Source organism: Xiphophorus hellerii, chromosome 3, assembly GCF_003331165.1.
Source record: "Xiphophorus hellerii strain 12219 chromosome 3, Xiphophorus_hellerii-4.1, whole genome shotgun sequence".
NCBI lineage: Eukaryota > Metazoa > Chordata > Actinopteri > Cyprinodontiformes > Poeciliidae > Xiphophorus > Xiphophorus hellerii.
Genome location: NC_045674.1, coordinates 9,953,132 through 9,973,806, shown reverse-complemented (window position 1 = coordinate 9,973,806; position 20,675 = coordinate 9,953,132). Strand labels below are relative to the sequence as shown.

The 20,675-nt window shown below is 35.6% G+C and overlaps 1 protein-coding gene across 1 annotated transcript in view; it reads left to right on the top strand.

The window, feature by feature from the left end:
- Positions 1 to 3,232: 3,232 nt before the first annotated feature.
- Positions 3,233 to 20,675, top strand: part of myom3 (myomesin 3) — a 63,172-nt gene continuing 45,729 nt past the window's right edge. Inside the window, exons 1-7 of the mRNA XM_032557991.1 lie at positions 3,233 to 3,424; positions 6,469 to 6,597; positions 11,274 to 11,378; positions 15,845 to 15,998; positions 16,804 to 16,961; positions 17,919 to 18,011; positions 18,278 to 18,366. Of these exons, the coding sequence (XP_032413882.1) occupies positions 6,491 to 6,597; positions 11,274 to 11,378; positions 15,845 to 15,998; positions 16,804 to 16,961; positions 17,919 to 18,011; positions 18,278 to 18,366 (706 nt within the window). The 5' untranslated portion in view covers positions 3,233 to 3,424; positions 6,469 to 6,490. The remainder of the gene's footprint in view (positions 3,425 to 6,468; positions 6,598 to 11,273; positions 11,379 to 15,844; positions 15,999 to 16,803; positions 16,962 to 17,918; positions 18,012 to 18,277; positions 18,367 to 20,675) is intronic.

Genomic DNA, 20,675 nt, shown 5'->3' with positions numbered 1-20,675 from the left:
TATCTTAATATTGATGAGATACCACTTATTAAATCAGAGAAGATCAGATCTTCTTTTGATTTTCCCAGTGATGTCAGGTTTAGAGGATTTTGCACGGTGACACGAATGAATCACAACCTTCCGCTGGTCGTCCTGTTCAGAAGACGAGGCTGACCTTTCTCCCAAACCAAATTATTTCATAAATTGAAGTCTGCATGTAATTGAATGCAATCACTTTGCTACTCATCCATTCCTCTCTTGCATTCTAATGATGTCTTAATGGGCCTTTATTAGAAAAAAGCCATGGAAACAGCTGTCAAAGCTGGCCAAGAAATGACTGATCTACCCTAAAACTTCGATGTCCATTAAAGGTATTCTGTGCTTGATTGCTAGTGAAAGGATGGAAAAAAATTATATTTTGTTTGAACCAGGCCAGTTCTCCTGTAAGAAAACAATCAATCCAATCTGGACACAGAGTGGAGTTGTATCTGTTCCTATGTTGAGTTGTCTATTAAACTATGAGTTGCATGATGTCTGTGCCATTTTCTCAAAGGTATGAACTGTAAACAGTGACAAATAAAAGGGGGAAAACATTTAAATGCCAGGGAGCACACATCTAAGAATTTTATAACCAGGAAATGTCTCATGCCAGTGAGCACACTACAGTGTGCTCACTGGCATGAGACATCATAAGTACTTTATGACCAGGAAACATCTCATTAATTGCCAGAAAAATTAAAAAAAATAAAAATAAATAAAAATTTCATTTCATTTTATTGAAAGATTTTTCCAGACTCTTAGTGAAGATTGTTCCATTTTTGGTCCCTAATAAAACCATCAGCTGTTCATGTGTGAACCTCGCTCCACTACGGTAATAATCTATAATTTTAAGAAAATACATTTCTCAATGCTTTTCAAAAATTACATTTACTTGACACAAAACTGCTAAATGTAAATGCAGCTTTTTCTGTAAACCTCTGAATTTGTCCTCAACTACAAATACATACTAGTATGGCTCAAAAAAAATTATATTGCATAAAAGAGCAATATTTCTTGCTAGTTATCTCAGAAAGTGAAATTAATATCTAGAATCATCACATACAGACTAACTTATTCCAAGATTTTGTTTCTTGTAATTTTGATTATGGTTTACAGATAATGAAAACCTAAAATTTAGTCTCTCAGAAAAGAAAATTGACACTGTAGGAATTTGTATTTAGTTGAGTAATATACTGTATATATATATATATATATATATATATATAATACAGTACAGACCAAAAGTTTGGACACACAGTTGTGTCTGTACTGTATATACACTTATTTTAGTTGACCTTTGACTTCTCTAGTGAAACCAGGAGGAAGATAAAATGAAAAATAACCAACCAAAAATAGAACACATAAATGGTGTCTGCCTGGAGATAACCACATGCATTTTCTAATTTCTCTCCCTACTGCCACAGAGTTTGTTAGTCTGTTTATTAGGGACATTTTGGTAATTTAAATCCTAATCTGGATTTATAGCTGAATAGAGATTCATCACTCTTAGTATCTGCAGTTTGATCGCTTTTGTGGTAATCCACTGACTCTTCGTACAACATTTACATAAATTATTTGGAAGGTCCGACAGTATCACGAGTCCTCAATTAGACTACGGATATAGATATAATACTCATCAATACTGGTTTTCTCTAGCTATAGCATAAAAAAAAATCTGGGGCAAATTATTCCAGGTGAAGCCAGAATCTGAGAAGTCATACAAAAAAGGAATAAATTACAAAGGCGTGTCTCAGCTGTCTTGTCTCAGTTATTCTTAGTTGAACACTCATGCTGACGAATGATGAAAATAAAGGGCACAGCAACCCGAGCTTGTATTGTGTGTTGATATTCCAAAGGCAGGTGTGCCCACTAAAAGCTTACAAATATATTCTGTGTCCTTGAATGATTCCCTCTAGTTGGAGCATTGGTGTATGTTTGGTTATTGTGAGTCAAATCAGCAATATCCATGTCATGCATGTTAAGAAAAAGAATCTTGCAAATATGACACATGTTAATCAGATTTTCTTAAGTTATTTGCGGACATGTGAAACCATCAACAACAAGCCACAAACTCAAATGCAATCTTAGAGATTCAAATGTGAAAAAAGTGGGGTTAAAAAAAAAGTATAAATATTTTAAGGGTAATAGAATTGAAAACAATTACTATATATCATAATTTATTCTTCAGTATGATAAACACATCTCTAGCCTCTTTTGCTTGATTAGATTTAAGCCATATTTGGCCTATTTTCTTTATTGATCATCAATCATAAACAATGCCCTCATCACTCTGCTTGAGCTTTAGTATCTCTAATTATGCATCAGCTGTAGGTGTTTAGGACATCTAGGAGTCAATCTAACTGGCTTAATATATTTTTGACTTGTAGAGTAATAATGCTTGACATCTGAAATTTAATATCAAACAAATATGATAGTAGCAGTTCTTTGTTACTGGACTATTGTAAACACATGTTATGATAACTATTTTGCTATATCATGAAGTTCTAGCACCATATTAAAGCTTATGTGTCAATAAAAAAAGGTTAGGACAGAAATACACTGCCTTATAATAATTTTAAAATAGTTTGCATGCCACTGTTTGACAACATTTCAAAAGTGGAGATATTCTGGACCCAACAAGAAGTGGCGAGTTCTTGGTTTCACAAAATTATCACAACCTACATTCCATAAGATAATTTGTTTTTTAATAAAACACGATTGACTTTTTCAGTTCTCAATTGTTTTCCTTTTTATAACACCTTCCTTTTCTGTTTTCTATTTTTTTCCTATCAAAGATCAGTCCTGCTCTGAAATCTTTTTTTTTTTTACATTTGCATCCCGGTGGGATAGTGCTAAGAAGGTTGAAAATATCTTGTTCTTTCTGTGGCAGTTGAACAAAAGGCCACTCTAATTCTTCTCTTCAGCTAATCTTATTGTATTGTACAGAGAACAGTTGTCTCATTGCTGCTTCTGTCTTAGCTGCTTGTCCAAAGAAATAGCTCTAAATCGATAGGGCTGATAGTGATGATCACTGATTATGGTCGTAGTGGTGACTGTGTGTGTACATTTAGGACAAGTGCAGCCTAGGTTGGGGGTATTTATGGGTAGGAGAGAATGTCATCAGTCTATATTTACCAACTTAAGAATGAAAGAGCATTGTGTGGTCCACATACTTGGCACTGGAGGACACTTTGTGTTCAGGGTCAACCTCATCGCTTCAGCAAAAGACAAAGGAGACAGAGAGGTGGACGTAGACCGTGACTGGTAATACAGAGAAGGGAGATTCCAAGACCGAACATCTTTAAGGTGAGAGACAAGCAGGCAGCTGGAAAAGGAAGTGGGATATATTTGTCCTACTATTCATTGACAGACAGAAGACCTCATCTCTTTTCCTTTTGAAGAAAGGGTAAGTAGGGTCTGATTCCTTTCACATTTTCTAGACATACTACAAAAAGTATTCAAGAAGGTTTTATCTGATGTCAATAAAGACCGAATTCATGCATTACCATGCGTCAAAACATATTAGGACTGTGTGAATTGCATTCTCCCCCAACACATCTGCAAAGTGCTATTAATTAGACGGTCTTGCATTGCCAAGGAGGTTTCTTTTCTCTTGTTCCTCTTGAGTGTATTTTCTAGCTTATCCAGCTTGTTGAACTTCTTAATGGTCTAATCTTTTCTTGGCCTCAGTGGATGTAGCTTTTAATTACTCTCTAGGGATGACATCAAGTAAGTTCTCATTTTGTTCAGACATAGCTTTCCTTGGCAAACCGAACAGACCAAGCAAAATCATCCGAATGCACTTTTCTTCCGCCTTTACAGTGATAAACATGAGTTTTGGGAGCACTTCAGTTAAGAGACTTTGTGCTTGCCTTTTCCCTCCATACCAGTATCCATGCCTACCAATAGAGATTGATCAATTTTAATGGGACACTTAGTTTGGTCTGCCATTATTAGTGCTCAAACAAACCTCTGCTTTTGTACATCAAAGTCATGAACATAGATAAAAAAAAACAAAAAAAAACCCCACAAGGGATTAAACTGACCCACCAGTGTATTAGTCTGTTATCTAACTGCACTGTTTTCCACTGTGTAATTGAAGAAGATGAGAAGAAATAACACATTATCCTGCAAACACAGGTGCTCTCTGTTGGGAGTGGTAGAATGAAGCTATCACTCAAGCGCAACCTGATTCTGTTTGTTGGGCGCATTCTGCGTTCACTTCCCCAGAGCAGCACCATGATTAATGACAGGCAGGGCGTGGGCAGTAGCATGCCAAACCTCAACTGATGGATTATTAGGGACTCAGCAGCCTGCAGAAGAGTGATTCATTTAACATGGGACTGTAACACACCTTTTCAAGACACCAAATCTTTAACCAAAATCAAGATATTTTTACTCTAATTTATTTAGCTATTTTCCATTTTGCTTGTGTAACACTTAATCGATTCACTAAATAGTTGACATATTCAACATGAAAAAGGAAAGAAGCAGCCATAACTGATTACCCAGTTAGGCTGAATCTCACTTCCCAATGATACCTATTTGGATTCACCCACACCCATACCCAATCCTTGGTATTTTGTTCAAGAAGCATTTGAATTATTTCACAACAAATGGGAATCTCCTTTTACACAAAAATATACCATGAGATTTTAAATACCAGGTGGTAAAATGTATTAATTTACCTTTAATTCTGCAATATAAACAGGGATACAAAATTCACTGATATGTTTCTTAAAGTAGCAAATGGCAATGCCAAATATAGCATATCTGAAAATGATTTAAATTGTATTCATGTTTTAAATTGAGAATAACATTGCTATGTTTTGTATTTCTTAAGCTTGTTAAGAGAATTGATGATATTTTTACAAAAGGAATGTAAATGCTTTTGTTAGAGGTGATTATCATTTCACCCCTTCACAGTTTTTTGATATTATACCCATATTCTTTGGATGCAAAGTGGAGCCATTATCGTCTGGACAATTTTCTGCACCAAACTGTACCCTTATGGAGGACGTTTCAGATAGGTTAATTAACTTTGAGAATAATATCCACCAGCAAGAAATCTGATTATTTTAGAAAGATCAAGGACATCATCTGTCATATTTCTTAGGGGCCAACTGGCTAAACTCAGTTTTAGAACCAAAGGAAATAGAAAAAGTTGTAACACACAGTTACACAATTCAAGTAAAATTATGAGATTGAAGACTTTTTATATAGGTTGTGAAAATTGAAAAAGAAACCTTCTTAGACATTAAATCATGGGGACAAAACAGAAACAGAAAAGGACAAAAAAGTAGTACCTACGTGCAAACTGAGAAAGAGGCAATTTGACCAAGAACCCTTTGTTACTTTTGTTGTTGCAGTCATTATTATGGTCATTGTTGCTGTAATTCTTTTGTTGTGTTTTTTATCTGTTAAATTGCAGATCTAAACAGGTGATAGATATCAATTTAGATTTAAAATATTTAATTACAATCATTCTGTTTTCCTACTCGATGGCTTTAATATTTTAGGGGACATTAAGCCCAACTTTAGTACAACTCCAGCCTGAAATAATATTCCATTTCCTGTGCTTTAAATTTGAAAAATGTAAATACTACTGGTAAGATATTTTTGCCTATTTATTTGTTAAGTTGAAAAATATTTTTACAGTACTTTGTGCATTTCAGTGTTTGCAGACATTGAAAAATCTAATTTCCTCTTTCTCACAGAATGCTTTATCAGCTCATTATGGAAACACAAGTTGTTCTCACTATTATTGTTTCCTAAAATTATATTTTATAAGATTTACTTCCATATTTCCATTTTCAGTGCAGTGGTTGCACATCCTGGACTAATATGTTGCAAAATTGCACTTCAAAGATAAACTACTCATTTTGCCAGATCAAAAAATAACTAAGTATTATAGAATAAAGATGCAAGAGAGAAATAAGTTACCTTGTAGTGAGCTAGTTTAACATCAGTTTTCCTATTGATATTTTGAATTGTTGGGTTGGTGTTGCTGCATCCAGTAGTTTCTATTCAATTTGTTTTGTGTATGTTTTTTCCACCAAATACCATCTCCAAATACATATTTTATGAAACACGAGAGAACAGTGGCATCTAATACTCAATTACCACTCTTGGAATATGGTATGTAAAGAAAGAATCATGTGGTAAATACAGAGTAGGGGAAAGTAGAGCTATCACATATCACATATTTCATTAATACCTCAGGAAATTGCATCAACCTTTTAAAAGGTTTATCAAGTTTGATTAAATATTTTTTCTCAACATTTTAATAATGTATACATAAATTTATTGCTAAAGCTGTATACGTCTAATTTATTCCGAATCCAGTAAATTACCCAGCTAGGACTAATGTGCATTTGGTGTGAGATTCTCATCAACTATGTATCCCACCTGGCTCCCCCTTCCTGCTTCTCTTTTCCCACACACTCACAGGTGCCTTTTGGGGTATTTTACCATGGAAACCAAGATGGTGATGCAGCGAGAGCAAGAAGAGCAGTTGTCCCAGATGTCTCATGGCATGCAGCTTTCCACCCAGATAAAGAAGCGGACCTTCACTTCCAGGTATAAAGCGTTTATTGAGATTTGTTGGAAAAAGAAAACAGGGGCTCAGAGATATTGCTAAGATTTCTGATTTTCCTATAAGGATGAATGCAGTTTAAGAATTAAATTGGTGAAGTCGTGGAATTTAAGCACTATTTACTACGTTGCAGCAGAAAGCTAAGCCAAATATGTAGTTATCCTAAATGTATTCATATTTCAGCTAGAAATAGAATTCCTCTGTGCCATCTACCTTATTTGCAACCCAGAGACTATTAATAAAATCTCCAGTAATGAAACTGCTGCAATTAGGGGCACACTGTTTTATTGAGTTAGGTACAGGAGGGTGCAATTAGATTTACTTCGGCTCACTTCGACATTCCCATTACAGATACTGTAAATACCTTTTATTGCTTGCTCAATCTTTTCAATTAAAAAGGTGAATCTGTGGGACACTAGCTTACATTCCTTTTTGGCAAGTTTGATAGCTCAGATAGCTCCACTTGATCTTAAACTGCACAAGTAAACTATGTTTCTCAGTTTAAATGTAGTCAATGTAAAACCTTTTAAAATTTCTGACAAAGTCAAAAATCTGTAAAGTCCCACAGAAGTAAACATTTTAAACATCTGCAACTAACAGGTAATTGTGGGACTGGCGTTGTTCTGAAACAATTGCTAAAAATGGAATATTAGCAAGGTTTCCGGTTATTACCATTAGTGTATAACTGTAAGAGAAGCAAAAAATAAAGCACCATGACAGGAACACTGCATGGTATTTTCACAAAAATATCCTTGTTATGTGTCCTGTTTAATTCATCTGATAAGTAAAAAAAAAATCTTCCCTCAGTGTCACAATATGCATGTAAGAGTTCAAAATGCATTTCTCACTACATGAATTTATGATACTTTGCTTTTCTCATCACATATCTCTCCACCTCTACATACATCTCAGCAACACACCCTATATACACCTGTGAGATGATACTCATCATCTTCACACTGACTCAAATACTGCACAGTAAGCCTACATAGCTACACATTCTGTTAAAAAGAATGAAATTCATACAACAAATCAAACATGAGCCAAAAGAATCCTATTGAGATTTAACCAAAATCACTTTCCCACTGCCATACGACACTCAAGTCAAATTTGCTTGATTTTGACAACCTCTACTCCGGCAAGTTATTAAATTAGGCTAACCTGTGGACCTGCAATCTCCACTGTGGAATAAAAAGAGCACTGGATCCACTTTCCTGCTTAGAGAGGTTGAAAATGTGCAATTATACCATCAAGCTTAGTTTAACTTGAACTTAGAGGACATGTCTCTTTGTGTATAAAATAATTATGAGAGAGAGCAGGTGGTTTGTAGTATTGATAAATATTAAAAAGAAAAAATATGTCCAAACAATGTTTTCAAACATGTTACTCCCTCCCACCCCCATTGTGTGCAATGGTTAGATTGTTCTGTAAGACTTTTTGAGATGCACACAACAATGAGAGCAGATTGTCCTGTACCAGCCAAGTTTCCTCTTTTTATTTCCTCCTGTTAAGTGTTTTGAGGAACGCTCTTCATGTTTATTAACACATGACTTCACATCCCCCAGTTTTCTGCACACAGTACAAGTCACACACTGGCTTTACTGGATACACCTGTGTGTTTATATGCTGTGCCCTGTGGGTTTGTCTCTTTGTGTATCTAACTGTGACTGTACTCTAGCGATTCCACCCGTAGAACAGGAAAGCAGAAGTTGTTCTCAGAGTACCGTGAAATGGGGAAATTTCTGAGCTGGCAAACAAAAGGAAAAGAGAAGTCATGTAAATTTGCATTGCAATTTGTAAGATGGCTTGTGGAAAGTAATGCCTGAGGCTAGACCTTAGCAGCAACGGTAGCTGGGGTTTGTGTCATTCACACCTGAATAAACATATCTGACAGATAAACTCTGTTTTTTATTTCAATACAGGTGGAGTTTACAGTACTTTGTTTCAATGTTGAGCAAATATTTTAAATATAGCTGTGAGACAACAAAAAAAGCAGGAACTTCAAATGCCCTCTCACTGTAGATTTAATTATTCAGTTGTAAAAAAGCAACAGTCATCTGCCAAAGAGAGGAGTGAATTAAAAAGTAGCTCCTCCACTACATGTCTTTAAACCTCATTGCCACTAGAGACTATGTTGCCAATAAAAGCTCTTCTCTTGTAAATGCCCAAAGAAAAGGTCAGCTCGGTTTATTGTGGTGAACACTTGTTGCCTCTCACAGGCCATTTGTACAGTCACAAGAGTTTATACAAGAATATCAAGTGTGTATCTGCATGACTGGACATGCTCTGGATCCCTAAAGAGACATGCTATTGAAGGAGATAACTGGTTGTGTTTTCATTAAAAATACCTTCCCTGTACATGTCTAGTGCCTTGTATTATTTTTTTACTATGTTGAGTTTATGTTCTGACTTATCAACTGAAGCACACATACAAGCATAATTAAGAGTTGACAGCAGTGCACTACAAGAGCTAAACGTTCCCAATGAATGTATGCTAAAATGCCACAAAAACATCACCACTGTACCATAGTTAAAGTGTTAAATAGACCCAAAAGTCTTCTGCTTGTAACCTACATGGTTGGTATGCGTGACCTCACAACCATAGCTACTGTTCTTCCTGATTGCATAAGCTCCCTGAAGACAATAGCATGTGTGTTTGTACAGCAGTGAGGGAAAGAGGAACACTCGCAGAGCTGAAGCAGCTGATTCTGGTCATGACATTTTTCACACTCGAGTAAAAATGGGTCACATTGTCTGCAGCAGAACTCGAGTTACTATTGTTATTTGCTTGTTTGGTTTTTTTTCCAGAAAACGTATGTAATGCACCAATTGAGTTGACCCTGTAAAACAAACACTCACTGGTTACCTTATAAGGTATATCCTGTTGGTGCCAAGTTGAATGTCCATATGCTTTGAGAAACGCTTTCAGTCTAGCATCAAAAACAGACCTCATGAAATCTGGTTCATGTTCACCAATACCACTACATTGCTGTTGCAGATTTTTCAGCTGCACAGATAAGGAGGGGATTTGAGTACAGTGAACCCATTAAAGAAACCAATTTGAGATTATTTAAACTTTATGATATGGTACATTACTTAGCTGAAAGTGGAGATCAGCAGATGAGTACCCATTATGACCAAAAAGTCAGGCTCAGAAAAATACTCTGCAAGGCTGTGGCACTAGGTGTGCCAGTAATGTCCCTCACATAATTACCCCACCAGGCTGAACTATTGAAACAAGCCTGAATGAATCCATACCTTCATGTTATTTTTTATTTTATTTTTTTGTAATTCTGACCACCAGCTGAACATTGCAGCTAAAATGGAAACTATTCAAACCAGGCAACTTTCAAACTGTGGCACCCTCTGTGGTTTTCTGCTGCTGTAGCTCTTCTGCTTCAAGGTTCAAGACATCTACAGAGTACAGAGATGGTTATCAGCATGCCTTGGATGATTATTAAACTCAAGTACATTAACATTCCAGTAGATCAGACCTGCCCATTTGGCAACTACAGCAATGCCTACAACAAGTCTCATAAATTCGATTCCTTCCTTACTCTGATCTTTGATTTTTATGTCAAGGTTTCTTCACCCCAACTAGATCCCTAAATATGCTGCAATATGATTGGCTGATTCACTATTTGTGCAAACTAAAAAATTTAAACAGGTGTATCTAATAAAAGGAACCAGTGAGTGAAGATTTTAGTTCAAAGTTCACTGCAGAATAAAATTTTGCAAGAACACCACTATTAGACAAAACATATCGCTAAGAACTGAATTATCCAGACAAGATTGTGCTCTAAAAGTCTCTTTGAGAACTGGTCAGCTAGAAAATAAAATGGTACAGGCTCTAAAAGACTAAATACAGCAAGGAAGCAATATCTAAATCTCTGAGTTCATGGGAAATAAGAACAAAACAAATGCCTAAAAACAGAACGAAAGAGACAATAGATAGCCGATCCATTGATGCTATGCCAAAGTTCTGCAGAAACCTCTTTGGGAATTTCTTTGTTAGTGAAAGAAAATACTCTGTTTCTGTAAACTGTGATACTTCCTCAAGACAGTGCTGTAAATATGTTTTTTTAATAATACCTTTTACATAAAATTCTGCTGAACTTGAATCACCAAATTGCAATGTAGTACTTCTAAAGTACTTAAAACTAACAAAAGATAAAACATTACAAACTAATCCACATTTAGGGCTTATCCCTGAACAGTAGCAGAACAATATGGGGTTTTATTTTTCATGGGTGTAAAACTCCAGACTGCTTCTTTTGTTCAACTTGTGTCACCATTCACCTTGCTAAGAACTGTGAGAAGACAACAGATTAGAATCAGCCTCTTTATTGAAGATCGACCATTTAAAACTAGTCCTTACTAACCTAAAGCCTCATGTACATTCCATTTGTTAGTATTAAGCAGAACTTATGTAGAAGCATGATTTAATTTAAAGTTCAGACTATTATGCAGTCGGTGCTGCTTTCTAGTGGTACACGGGAACAATAAAAATTAACTTTGTTTTGAAGGCTCAATTTTACAATTAGAAGAGTAAATGACATAAGACCATTTACTCTTATGTTATCGTTTGTGTTTAAATAATATGTAAAATAAGTGTTAATACAATATTTTTTTCTTCTCCCACATGTTTCGGATTCCTTAGTAATGAGGATGCCTCCTACTCTAATGTCCAACCCATCATTCCTGCTGATCTGATGTCTGTTAAAGAGATCCTGAACATGAACAATTTACCCCGCCACAGGACTTGGTAAGACAGGACTTCAGCCATGTTTGTATATGGGGTATGTTTTGTTGACAATTCAGCCTAGAGTGACATCATAGATATAAAAGCAAACACTGCTGTCTGCATCTAGTGCCGCTTTTCTCAATTACTTTTACAACACAGAGGGCTGCAAGTCCCTTCAGGTGCTCAATTGTAACAAATCTTTTTGTCATGCCCTAGAAGGGAGACAATATGCTCTCATATTGTTTGAGAGCACAACAGTAATTGCATAATAACATCTGTGATACTTTTGTGTAGTGTAATAATAGCCACAGGAACATATCAATAAATTAGAGTGTAATCAAAAATATAATTTTAGTAATTTAATTCAAAAATTTAAACTCAAAGAGTTTAAACAGATTAGTATTTTGTGACTCTATTAATCTTGATTATTATGGCTTACTGAAAACCTAACATCCAGTTTCCAAGGAAATCTGCCTCTGCTGAGGAGGTCAGCAAACCCACAGTGCTTAAGGTTTGCTCCAGTAGATTTGCTTTGTTGGCTTTATTGATTCTAATATTCCTTTTTTACAACACTCCATAGATTGCTGTGTGATTTTAGTGAGGTGAGCGAGTTGACCAGTCAACTACAGTGACCCCGTGAACCATAGGCCAGATAGGGGAACATTAGGCAGTATGTCCTGAATCTCATGACTAAGGTTTTGGGGGTTTTTTTCCAATTTCTCATGGGGTCGGAATTATTTTGTTTATAAAATGGCAAAAAAAAAAAATACTCATACTGAATTAAGGACTGAGTCCACCTCCCCTTCTTTTGAGGACTTCCTCCCTATATGATGTATGCATCCTCTAATGCTCTTTCCATCAATCAGATCTCACTTTCGTATAATTCATCTTCACACTTTAAAGAAAAAAGAAGAGGGTCAAGTTCTACGCACACTTTGCCCTGCAAGTCAGTTCAGAGTAAAAGCTTTTAAAGTCTCATCTGACAATGGAAATCAAGGCTTCTTCCTCATCTCATTCATTCATGTCTATAAAGGCCAGCTGGTGCCCTTCAGTTGCTGTTCTAAAGAATGTCACACCAGTAATGAGCCATAATCACTCAACTGTGTCATACAGCAGAAGCTATGTCTCCATTGCATACAGAGGAAGAGGAGAAGGAAGCGTCTGCAAAATGGCACAGAGGTTTATTCATCTGGTTTTTCTGATAGTTAACATAATATTAATGATATTCTGGATAATCAATCAAAAAGAGAGCAAAATAAAGCAATTTTAGGCACAAACATTCAGGAAGAATATCTTAAATCTTATGTTGTATCAAAATGCTTATATCAGAGTTTTTTGTCCACCTCTCTGGACATTTTTTATTTTTATTTTATTTTATTTTTAATATTTCTTTTTATTATTCCTTTGTTTAGCCTTATGTACTCCAGGTATATTATCAGAAAAGCTCAATAATTCCTGCAGTTATACATGTTTACAATTGGTGATCCTAGTTGTGAAGTGTGTTGTAAATCTAAGCTTAGACATCCGGTTTACTAGACAACATTTCTACTTTCAGGGACTCATCACCAGGTTTGATGACACTTAAGGGCTATTGTAAAAGACTTGTTTTTACAACCCAAACAAGCTAAAAGATTTTCCAGCAGAAGAACAGTAATATCATGCTGGTTACCGATATAATTGGCTACCAGAACATGTAGTCTAAAGTACTAGTAAATAGGAATCTAGGAGCACTTTGTTAACGGCATGTAGTGTAGAGCTATCCTTTACTCTGCGAGTGTCTCCTGATCATGTTGCCAGAACAGGATTACTGTTCAGCTGTCAGAAAGAGGATGTCACATCTAAAAATAAGCCCCAGAATGGAGAGGTTTAGGTCACAGAGAACAAAAGCAAGGGAATTGTTGCCTCTGGTGACTTGATTTGCTTTATCAAAATCCCTCTCTTACTGTAAGGGCACCTTGTTTCGTCTGGGTCAAGCAGCGTCTGCCTTGACATTTAATAACTTCTTCACATTTGGAGGCTTAACTGCAGGAGCAGCTATTTTGTTGTCTTCTAAAACATCCAGAATGTGATTACATGTCAAAACATCTGTGACATCTCTACACTGCTGACTTTGACTTTGTCAGCAGTGTAAATTGGAATATTTTTCCCCGTTTCCCAGCCAATTTGGGGTGGAGGATAGAAAAGAAGCAAAAGAAAGTTTGATTTCATATATTAACTAAAATTTAAAAATATTAGGAAAACCACCTATAGATCCTACCTGACCACACAAAGTATTCAAAAATAACTGAAAAAGAAACATCATGCCTTGATCCAAAGCTCAAGAACAGATGAATTAATTTAGAAATGGTTACAAAGTTACTCCAGTCATCAAGGATGAGAGCCTTCATCCACAAATGGAGCAAACCCTAAGTTTTCTTGCATTTTTGTGAGTCTTGTTTTTCTCATTGTAATTTTATGTAGCATTATCTTAATTTTTGTTTTCACAAAGCCTCGTCAAAAGAATATTTGTTACCGCAGACAAAATACATCTATCCATCTACTACAAAACAATGTAGCACAAAGCCTTGTTTGAAATTTGCCAGAAAATATCTTAATAATCCCCAAGACTTTTTGAAAAAGTAAAAACAGAACATATCTGAATGGGGGCACTGTTTTTTCTGTCCCTCTACATGGAAAGTATGGTGAATGCTTAGACAGCATTACCACTGAGGTGAAATAAAGGGGAGATTCTAGTTGTGCCAAAGCAGCATGAATGTGTCCTACCCAATTTACCGCCTCACATCTCTATGTGCTCTCTTCCCCAAACTTCTATATTATCAGCCAATAGCCCTTTTCATTTTCTGTGCGCAATTAATCCAACTTTACCAGGCCATTTCAGGTTTTAAATATTTTGTCTTGCTGCAATAGCACGTTTGATCTATACTAGATGGTAGATTTATTTTTAATAAGTTATCACAATGTTTCTCAGACATCTTGATGAATTCAGCATGGTTTGAAACTTCAGCACAAAGGGATGGAAATCCACTAATGTAGAGTATGATTAACTCTTGCAGGTTAAGAGCTGAAAGATGGGGTTGAAAGCTTTTGAATAGTGGAACACTATTACTTTGGCTATGTCTGACAGGATTTGAGAGAGTGACATTCATTTTAATTTTTGTTGAAGAGAAACTGGCATTTGGTGGTTTTCCAACATTTTGCCTACCTACATGTTTTAGGATGAGATGCAATTTCAGCAACAGCTCATGTTAAAATGACATTAAGAGATTCTGTGTTTTATCCCCTCAAGGCTTAACATATTTCAGCCAAAATATATCAAAAACACTGGCACACACTATATCATCAAATGAACTCACAAGTTAAAGCTGTGTTTTGAAAACCTAGATGTGTATATGATTATATGCATGTGCATTTACTTGCATATTCATTCATCCAGTTTATGCATTTTATAGAATAATTACAACCATTTGTGGTCCATTATTTCTACTCTACTGGCCATCAAGGCAAAGGGAAGAGATTATCTGAATACTGAAGTTCCAGTCTCTGCTGCTGCAATGTATTTGTTTGTGAAGTAGGTTCTAAAATAATTAAGCTCTTGGGACTGTCAATCAAAAATGAAAAAAATATCCCTGTTTAGGGGCAACTATTAAAATGTCTAGAAAATACAGGGAAAGTCCATGACTGTGTGTGAAGCATGTTTAAAACCACACATATGGATGAACTATACACAGGAGATGTTGGATGCAACATAATATGGAAATATTCACAACTACAACAAGCTATACATGTGTGAATTGATTCCCTTTCAAAAGCAAAGAAACAGTAGAGTAAACACAGATATAAAGTTTTCACCAGTTATGAAAAAGAGAAAATTGTGTTTTGTTGTAGAATATCTATATCACCCATATACCTTTAAAGACATGAGCTCGACAAAAGCGAAACTAAGAGTGCCACCCAACCAAAAACAGAATCACTTTGAACTGTCCACATGTGAATTCCTGTAAAGATAGATATGTGGCAGATTTTTTTGGTAGCAGGCAGCTCATCTTTTTAAATTCAAGCAAATCAGCAGTGGCAGCTGGGTTTGATTTTCCTGTCCTGAAAGAGTACAATCTAACTCCCTTTGGAACATGGGAGCAAATGAAGCTCATTATACAAAATGACAAAAGCACAAAGCAACAAACCACAATGGTCAACCCTGAGCTTTTGAAAAAGCCAGAAAAGAAAATTAACATTTGTTTAAATAAACTGGGAGAGAATTAAATTTTTGCATTCAAAAAATTATCAGTGGCACCTTGCAATTGGTGCATGAAAGGTTGTTGGTGCTGCTGCTACTTTGCCAAATTAAAAAAAAAAAAAAGTTAGGTAATGCAGGTAATACAACCACTAAGCCGTATAATTGTTTTGCCTTGGTGTCAGTTATACTTTGTTATAACTTATTAAAAAAATAAATAAGAAGAAGAAAAATTTTTAATTTTCCTTTGTGTTAGGGAAGTTCTGCAAGAAACGATGGCTGCAGATGAAGAGTACCACAGAGAGAAGTGGACTCGCTTTGGCAATGAAGCGGAGAGGACCGAGATAGATGTGATAAGGAACCAGCATCTGTTGCGCAATCGTGTTGACAAAATGGCGCTCCGGAGACAGGTAGAAAGATGTGTACCTTGATAGTTCATACATACTTGACACCTAAGTTTTACAATGCATTTAGTACATTTTGTTGGAATTTTGTATAAAAGACTAATGCTGTGCAATGTCAAATTGTTAAGGGGGAGAAAAACATGAAGTAGATTTATTCCAAGAAATTGTTGTTTTTTTTACCAGGCCTGTTCCTTGATCTTTATGGTGCTGTTAGCTTACTAATGATTTCAAAAAACTTCTGAGGTCTTCTAAACACACAACACCTGTTCCACTGAGATTAAATTACACACAAGACTATTTAAGAATGCAACTAAATAAACTAAATTTAGTTTATTTAGAGATGATAAAGGGTTACCTAGAAAACCCTGCTGCAGTTTTGGGATTTTAATTATTTTAATTATTATATTACTTCCACTTCATAGCGATGGACTACTCTGTATTGCTATATAACATATTTAATTACATAAAATCAGAGTAAAATACATTCAGGTTTGTAGTTGTTACCTGAAAAAATTGTGAAAATGCTCAGGAGGTATGAATACTTTTGCAATAAACAGAAAACTCAAAAGATTGTCATATTTAAAAATCACTACAGATATTAGTTTTTTCACTATGTAGAAGGAATGAAAAACAGAGCCCAACATTGTAATGAACATTCACATTTCTTCACAATGTTTATTTTTTATACCTTAATCTCTTACTTCCTTGTTGTCATTTCTAACAAATACAAAGTTTCTCATGCTTCATTTCATTTTCCTTTTCCACAGAATATATTAGTTTCTTAAAATACTGTCTATCATCTGCATTTCAGGCAGAAAATAAGAAGTCTGCCCATCTGAACTACTTGGAGAGACTGAGTCAGAAAGCTCCAGATTTCACTATCCCTCTGAGAGCTCACACAGTCTGGGAGGGAATGACTGTGATACTGTCCTGCAGTGTCCGGGGTTGTCCATCCCCAAAGATTCAGTGGTATGAATGAGCATCTGTCTGTTCTGCATGTCATTTCTATGGCTTTAGATAATCTATTGAGTTTTTTTTTTTTTTTGAGAAACTACCAAATTTGAGTTGTCTTAGTCATCCAGTTTATGACTGGACTGTCAAATCTGTCATTTGAAGCCCATGGCAAAATGCAAATGAGAAGCAACATTTCTGGTCAAAGTATTTGACCTCGGATCCTCTCCCCTCTCAGTGTGCATACTTTTTAAATATAGAGATTCAGTAGGAAATAAGATGTCTTAATGTCATCTATATATACAGTTTTTTAAAGGGCCTTATTTGCCAAAAATTTTTTTTTTTTTCTTTTCTACTGTAAAAGCTAATGAAATGTGGTTTTTGGTACTCATGCAATACAAAATAAAGTCATTAGAAAATTGCTGTTGGCCATGTAACTATCAGTAACATACATTTATAACAGTCAAATACGGGTAAAGAAAATAAAATAGCAATGACCTCCAGCATGTGAAAAGTCAAGACATTTTCTTCCCAAGATGAGGCCCCAGTGCTAAATATTGCACCGCGTATTAATCTAAAATTACTCGTGCAAATTCAGGAAGTTTGCCAAACTGTTGACTCTGAGACCTGAGTTGCTGTGAGACTAGGCGGTGAAAGGGCTGAGGATATTTAGTATGCATGAACACTGAGATCAAGATAACCTGTGACTCCTGAGTTTAGCCAACCCATATGGGACCCATCAAGCCCAATGAGCTGCAAAGGTCTGTGCTCAACAAAACTCGGCACATGAGAGAATGAAAGATCAAAGGTTTGCCTTCAGCTGTGTAAAGTCATCCAAACTTTATCTTGATGTAGAATGTTAAAAACAAGTAATCAGTAAGCCGGAGTACGTAGCATCCAAATGCAGCTTTTGTTTTCAAAGGAACATGCATGCATGACTGTCATATCAACAAAGACTATTTACTTATTCTTCAGGTACAAAGATGGTGAACCACTAATAATATCTTCCCAACCATGGAATTACAGCCTCCAACAAAATTGTGGCCTCAGTTTACTGGAAATCAGAAGGTAGGTCCAAGATTAAAAGTCTTATTAATGCTGAAAATATTTGCATAGAAAGCTTATTGTAGGAGTGGACATAAATGGATGAAACAGAAATTGAACAAGGCAAGATATTCTGCAAAATGTGCCTGGTAAAATTAAATAACATATTTTTTTCCCTTGGAGTTTGTTTTTTATTTATATGAACGACCCATATGAGCTAGAGAACTACATGTGAAATAAGCAGATTTTTGTTGTCAAACATTTACAATGCATTCTGTACTCTACAAAAGGTGCTCTCCGGCAGATGCTGGAGAGTATAAAGTGGTTGCCAAGAGTGCCCTGGGCGAAGCAACGACATTTGGAACCTTAGTAGTAAACTGTGAGTGATCTTATACATGTCATACAAGTTATATTTTGCTCCAAACCATTATGAAAACCAAGATGGATCCTGAGATAATGAAGAGTTCAATTTCAGGCTTTATATTCGTTACGAGATACTGGAAAACTGATTTGGCAGATATCAAGCAAATAAATGTTCAGATTCAGAACAAAGTGAAATATCTACAGACAAATTCAGTGCACATGTTGCTGCTTTCATAAAAATCATCCAGTGATGAGTATCAACAACTCTGCATTGCACAAATATTAAATTAAAAACACATACTGTAACAACTTAGTTACTTATTGACAACACTGCCTCCTAGTGGCTGCTTTTCAGCTGTAAAATATTCAAACAAACACAAGTGCATCTTAATGAATGTAAATACTTGAATATATAAGAAACTCATTTATAAATATATTGAAAATTTTTAAATAGAGGGTATTTTCTGTATCAATATTTTAAAACAAACAGAATTAAGTGGTTTTTTTCTTGTCATTTTAAATTTCGCAATGACCAACAGCTAATGAAAACCTTAAATGCAGTTTCTCAGAAAATTATAGTTTATAGTTATACTTTTTTAGGACAGGTGCTCCAAATTTTTGAGTAAAGAAACGCTTGAACCAAAGAAAACACCTCTAGAGTGCATATAAAGCAAATCACAGCAGCAGGCCCACATATATATACTGAAATAATTTTTTTGACAATCTGTATTTTTATTTTTTTTGGACACTGACTTTTTGAGTGGTGGCATTTGTTGTGAACCATAGTAATCACGACAACAGAAAAGCAATTGAAACATCTCTTTCTGTATCTTAGTGAGTTTTACTCCGAGTTGGATTACTGAAATGCATGCAGTTCATCTGATTTTCAAATTTAATAAGATGAACACAGAATATTCTGTCCATGAACAGATTGTTGTGGGTAAGCAAACTGTGAACACAGGTTTGAGTCAAACAGACAACTTCTAATCAAGCTTTTAGTATAAGTAGAACCACAAGTGAGTCCAGGTGGGGGGATATAAGAAGCTTAGTGCTAGAGTAAACAGTGAAGATGCTCCTAGCTCTTATCAAAAACATTAAAACCACAAGAGACAGGAGTGCTTTAAGTGTTTCAAACTGAGAAAGTAAAACAGATAAACCCAATACTTGAGAGCATCACAAACCTAATTCAGTGGCCATTAGACACCCTTCCACCTCCCAAAAAAAAAAAAAAAAAAAAAAAACAGCAGGCTAGACTTCTTTACTATAATTATTGTGAAATAATAGGAAACAGGTTCGAACCTGAACGAAACAAGCGGTCAAAACCAGTGCAAGATTATGAAAAGCATCTCAAGAATTCAAAATGCACTAAAGTAAAAATGACGACGAACCAACGGGTCCTGCTAAAAATAAACAACCGCTTTCACTCAAAGCAACAGCATTGACAAAAAAAAGAAAAAGAGCATTTACTCACCAGTGGCAGAACCGTGGAGTTGTGTCACGTAGATTCCTATTAAGTCTGCAAACAGCCTGTAGCCTCGTCAATGCGTTTCTCGCAACAATTTTTCCAGTTCTGCACAGTAAATATACATTAAAATGCTGCAGTGAATCTTAAACCGCATATTTCCATTGACCATTACCGAGATAGTTAGCTCCCACCGGAAGTTTATGGTGGACGATGTTTATATAAATCGACTTGCCACACTTTTCGTTCCAGATTTCCGTTCATGGGTCATACCATGTATCTGTGTAGATTTTTGTTGTACAATAACAGTTACAGTAGTACAAAAACAAGCATAAAATTTGAGGTCTTGGTGTTGCCGTTGTGGTCAGCTAATCACAGGTGAACATCATTTAGCAGTAATCAGGCCCTCCACCTGCTTTGGTATCCTAGGAAACTGACCTCCTTTCACGTAGTGTATCAGATCTTATTCAGTACTTCTGACTCATGAAGCCATAAAACTGGAATGAATAAGGCCTAAGTGAGATTTGCTGTGCTTTAGATGTTGTTCTTGGTTATTTTAGGACTTCCTGGATAAAACATTTATGCTGTCAGAGTCATTTTGATTGGCTAGAAATTCATAAAAAGCTTCACTCCTATTCTATGTTTTCTTCAGTGGGGAAAAATGGTTCTCACTATTTTTCTAGTGTCCCAAAGACTTAAATGGGCCTCATATCCTTTTCCAGACTGATATATAATAAGCAGTGCAATTTAACACTTTGTCCCAAAGCAACAAGTGGAGCAATTATATTTTAAGCAAATGACCAGGGTACTTTGGCTGTTGTTTTTATTTAAAGGAATGAAATCTTCATTTAAAAAAAAAGATT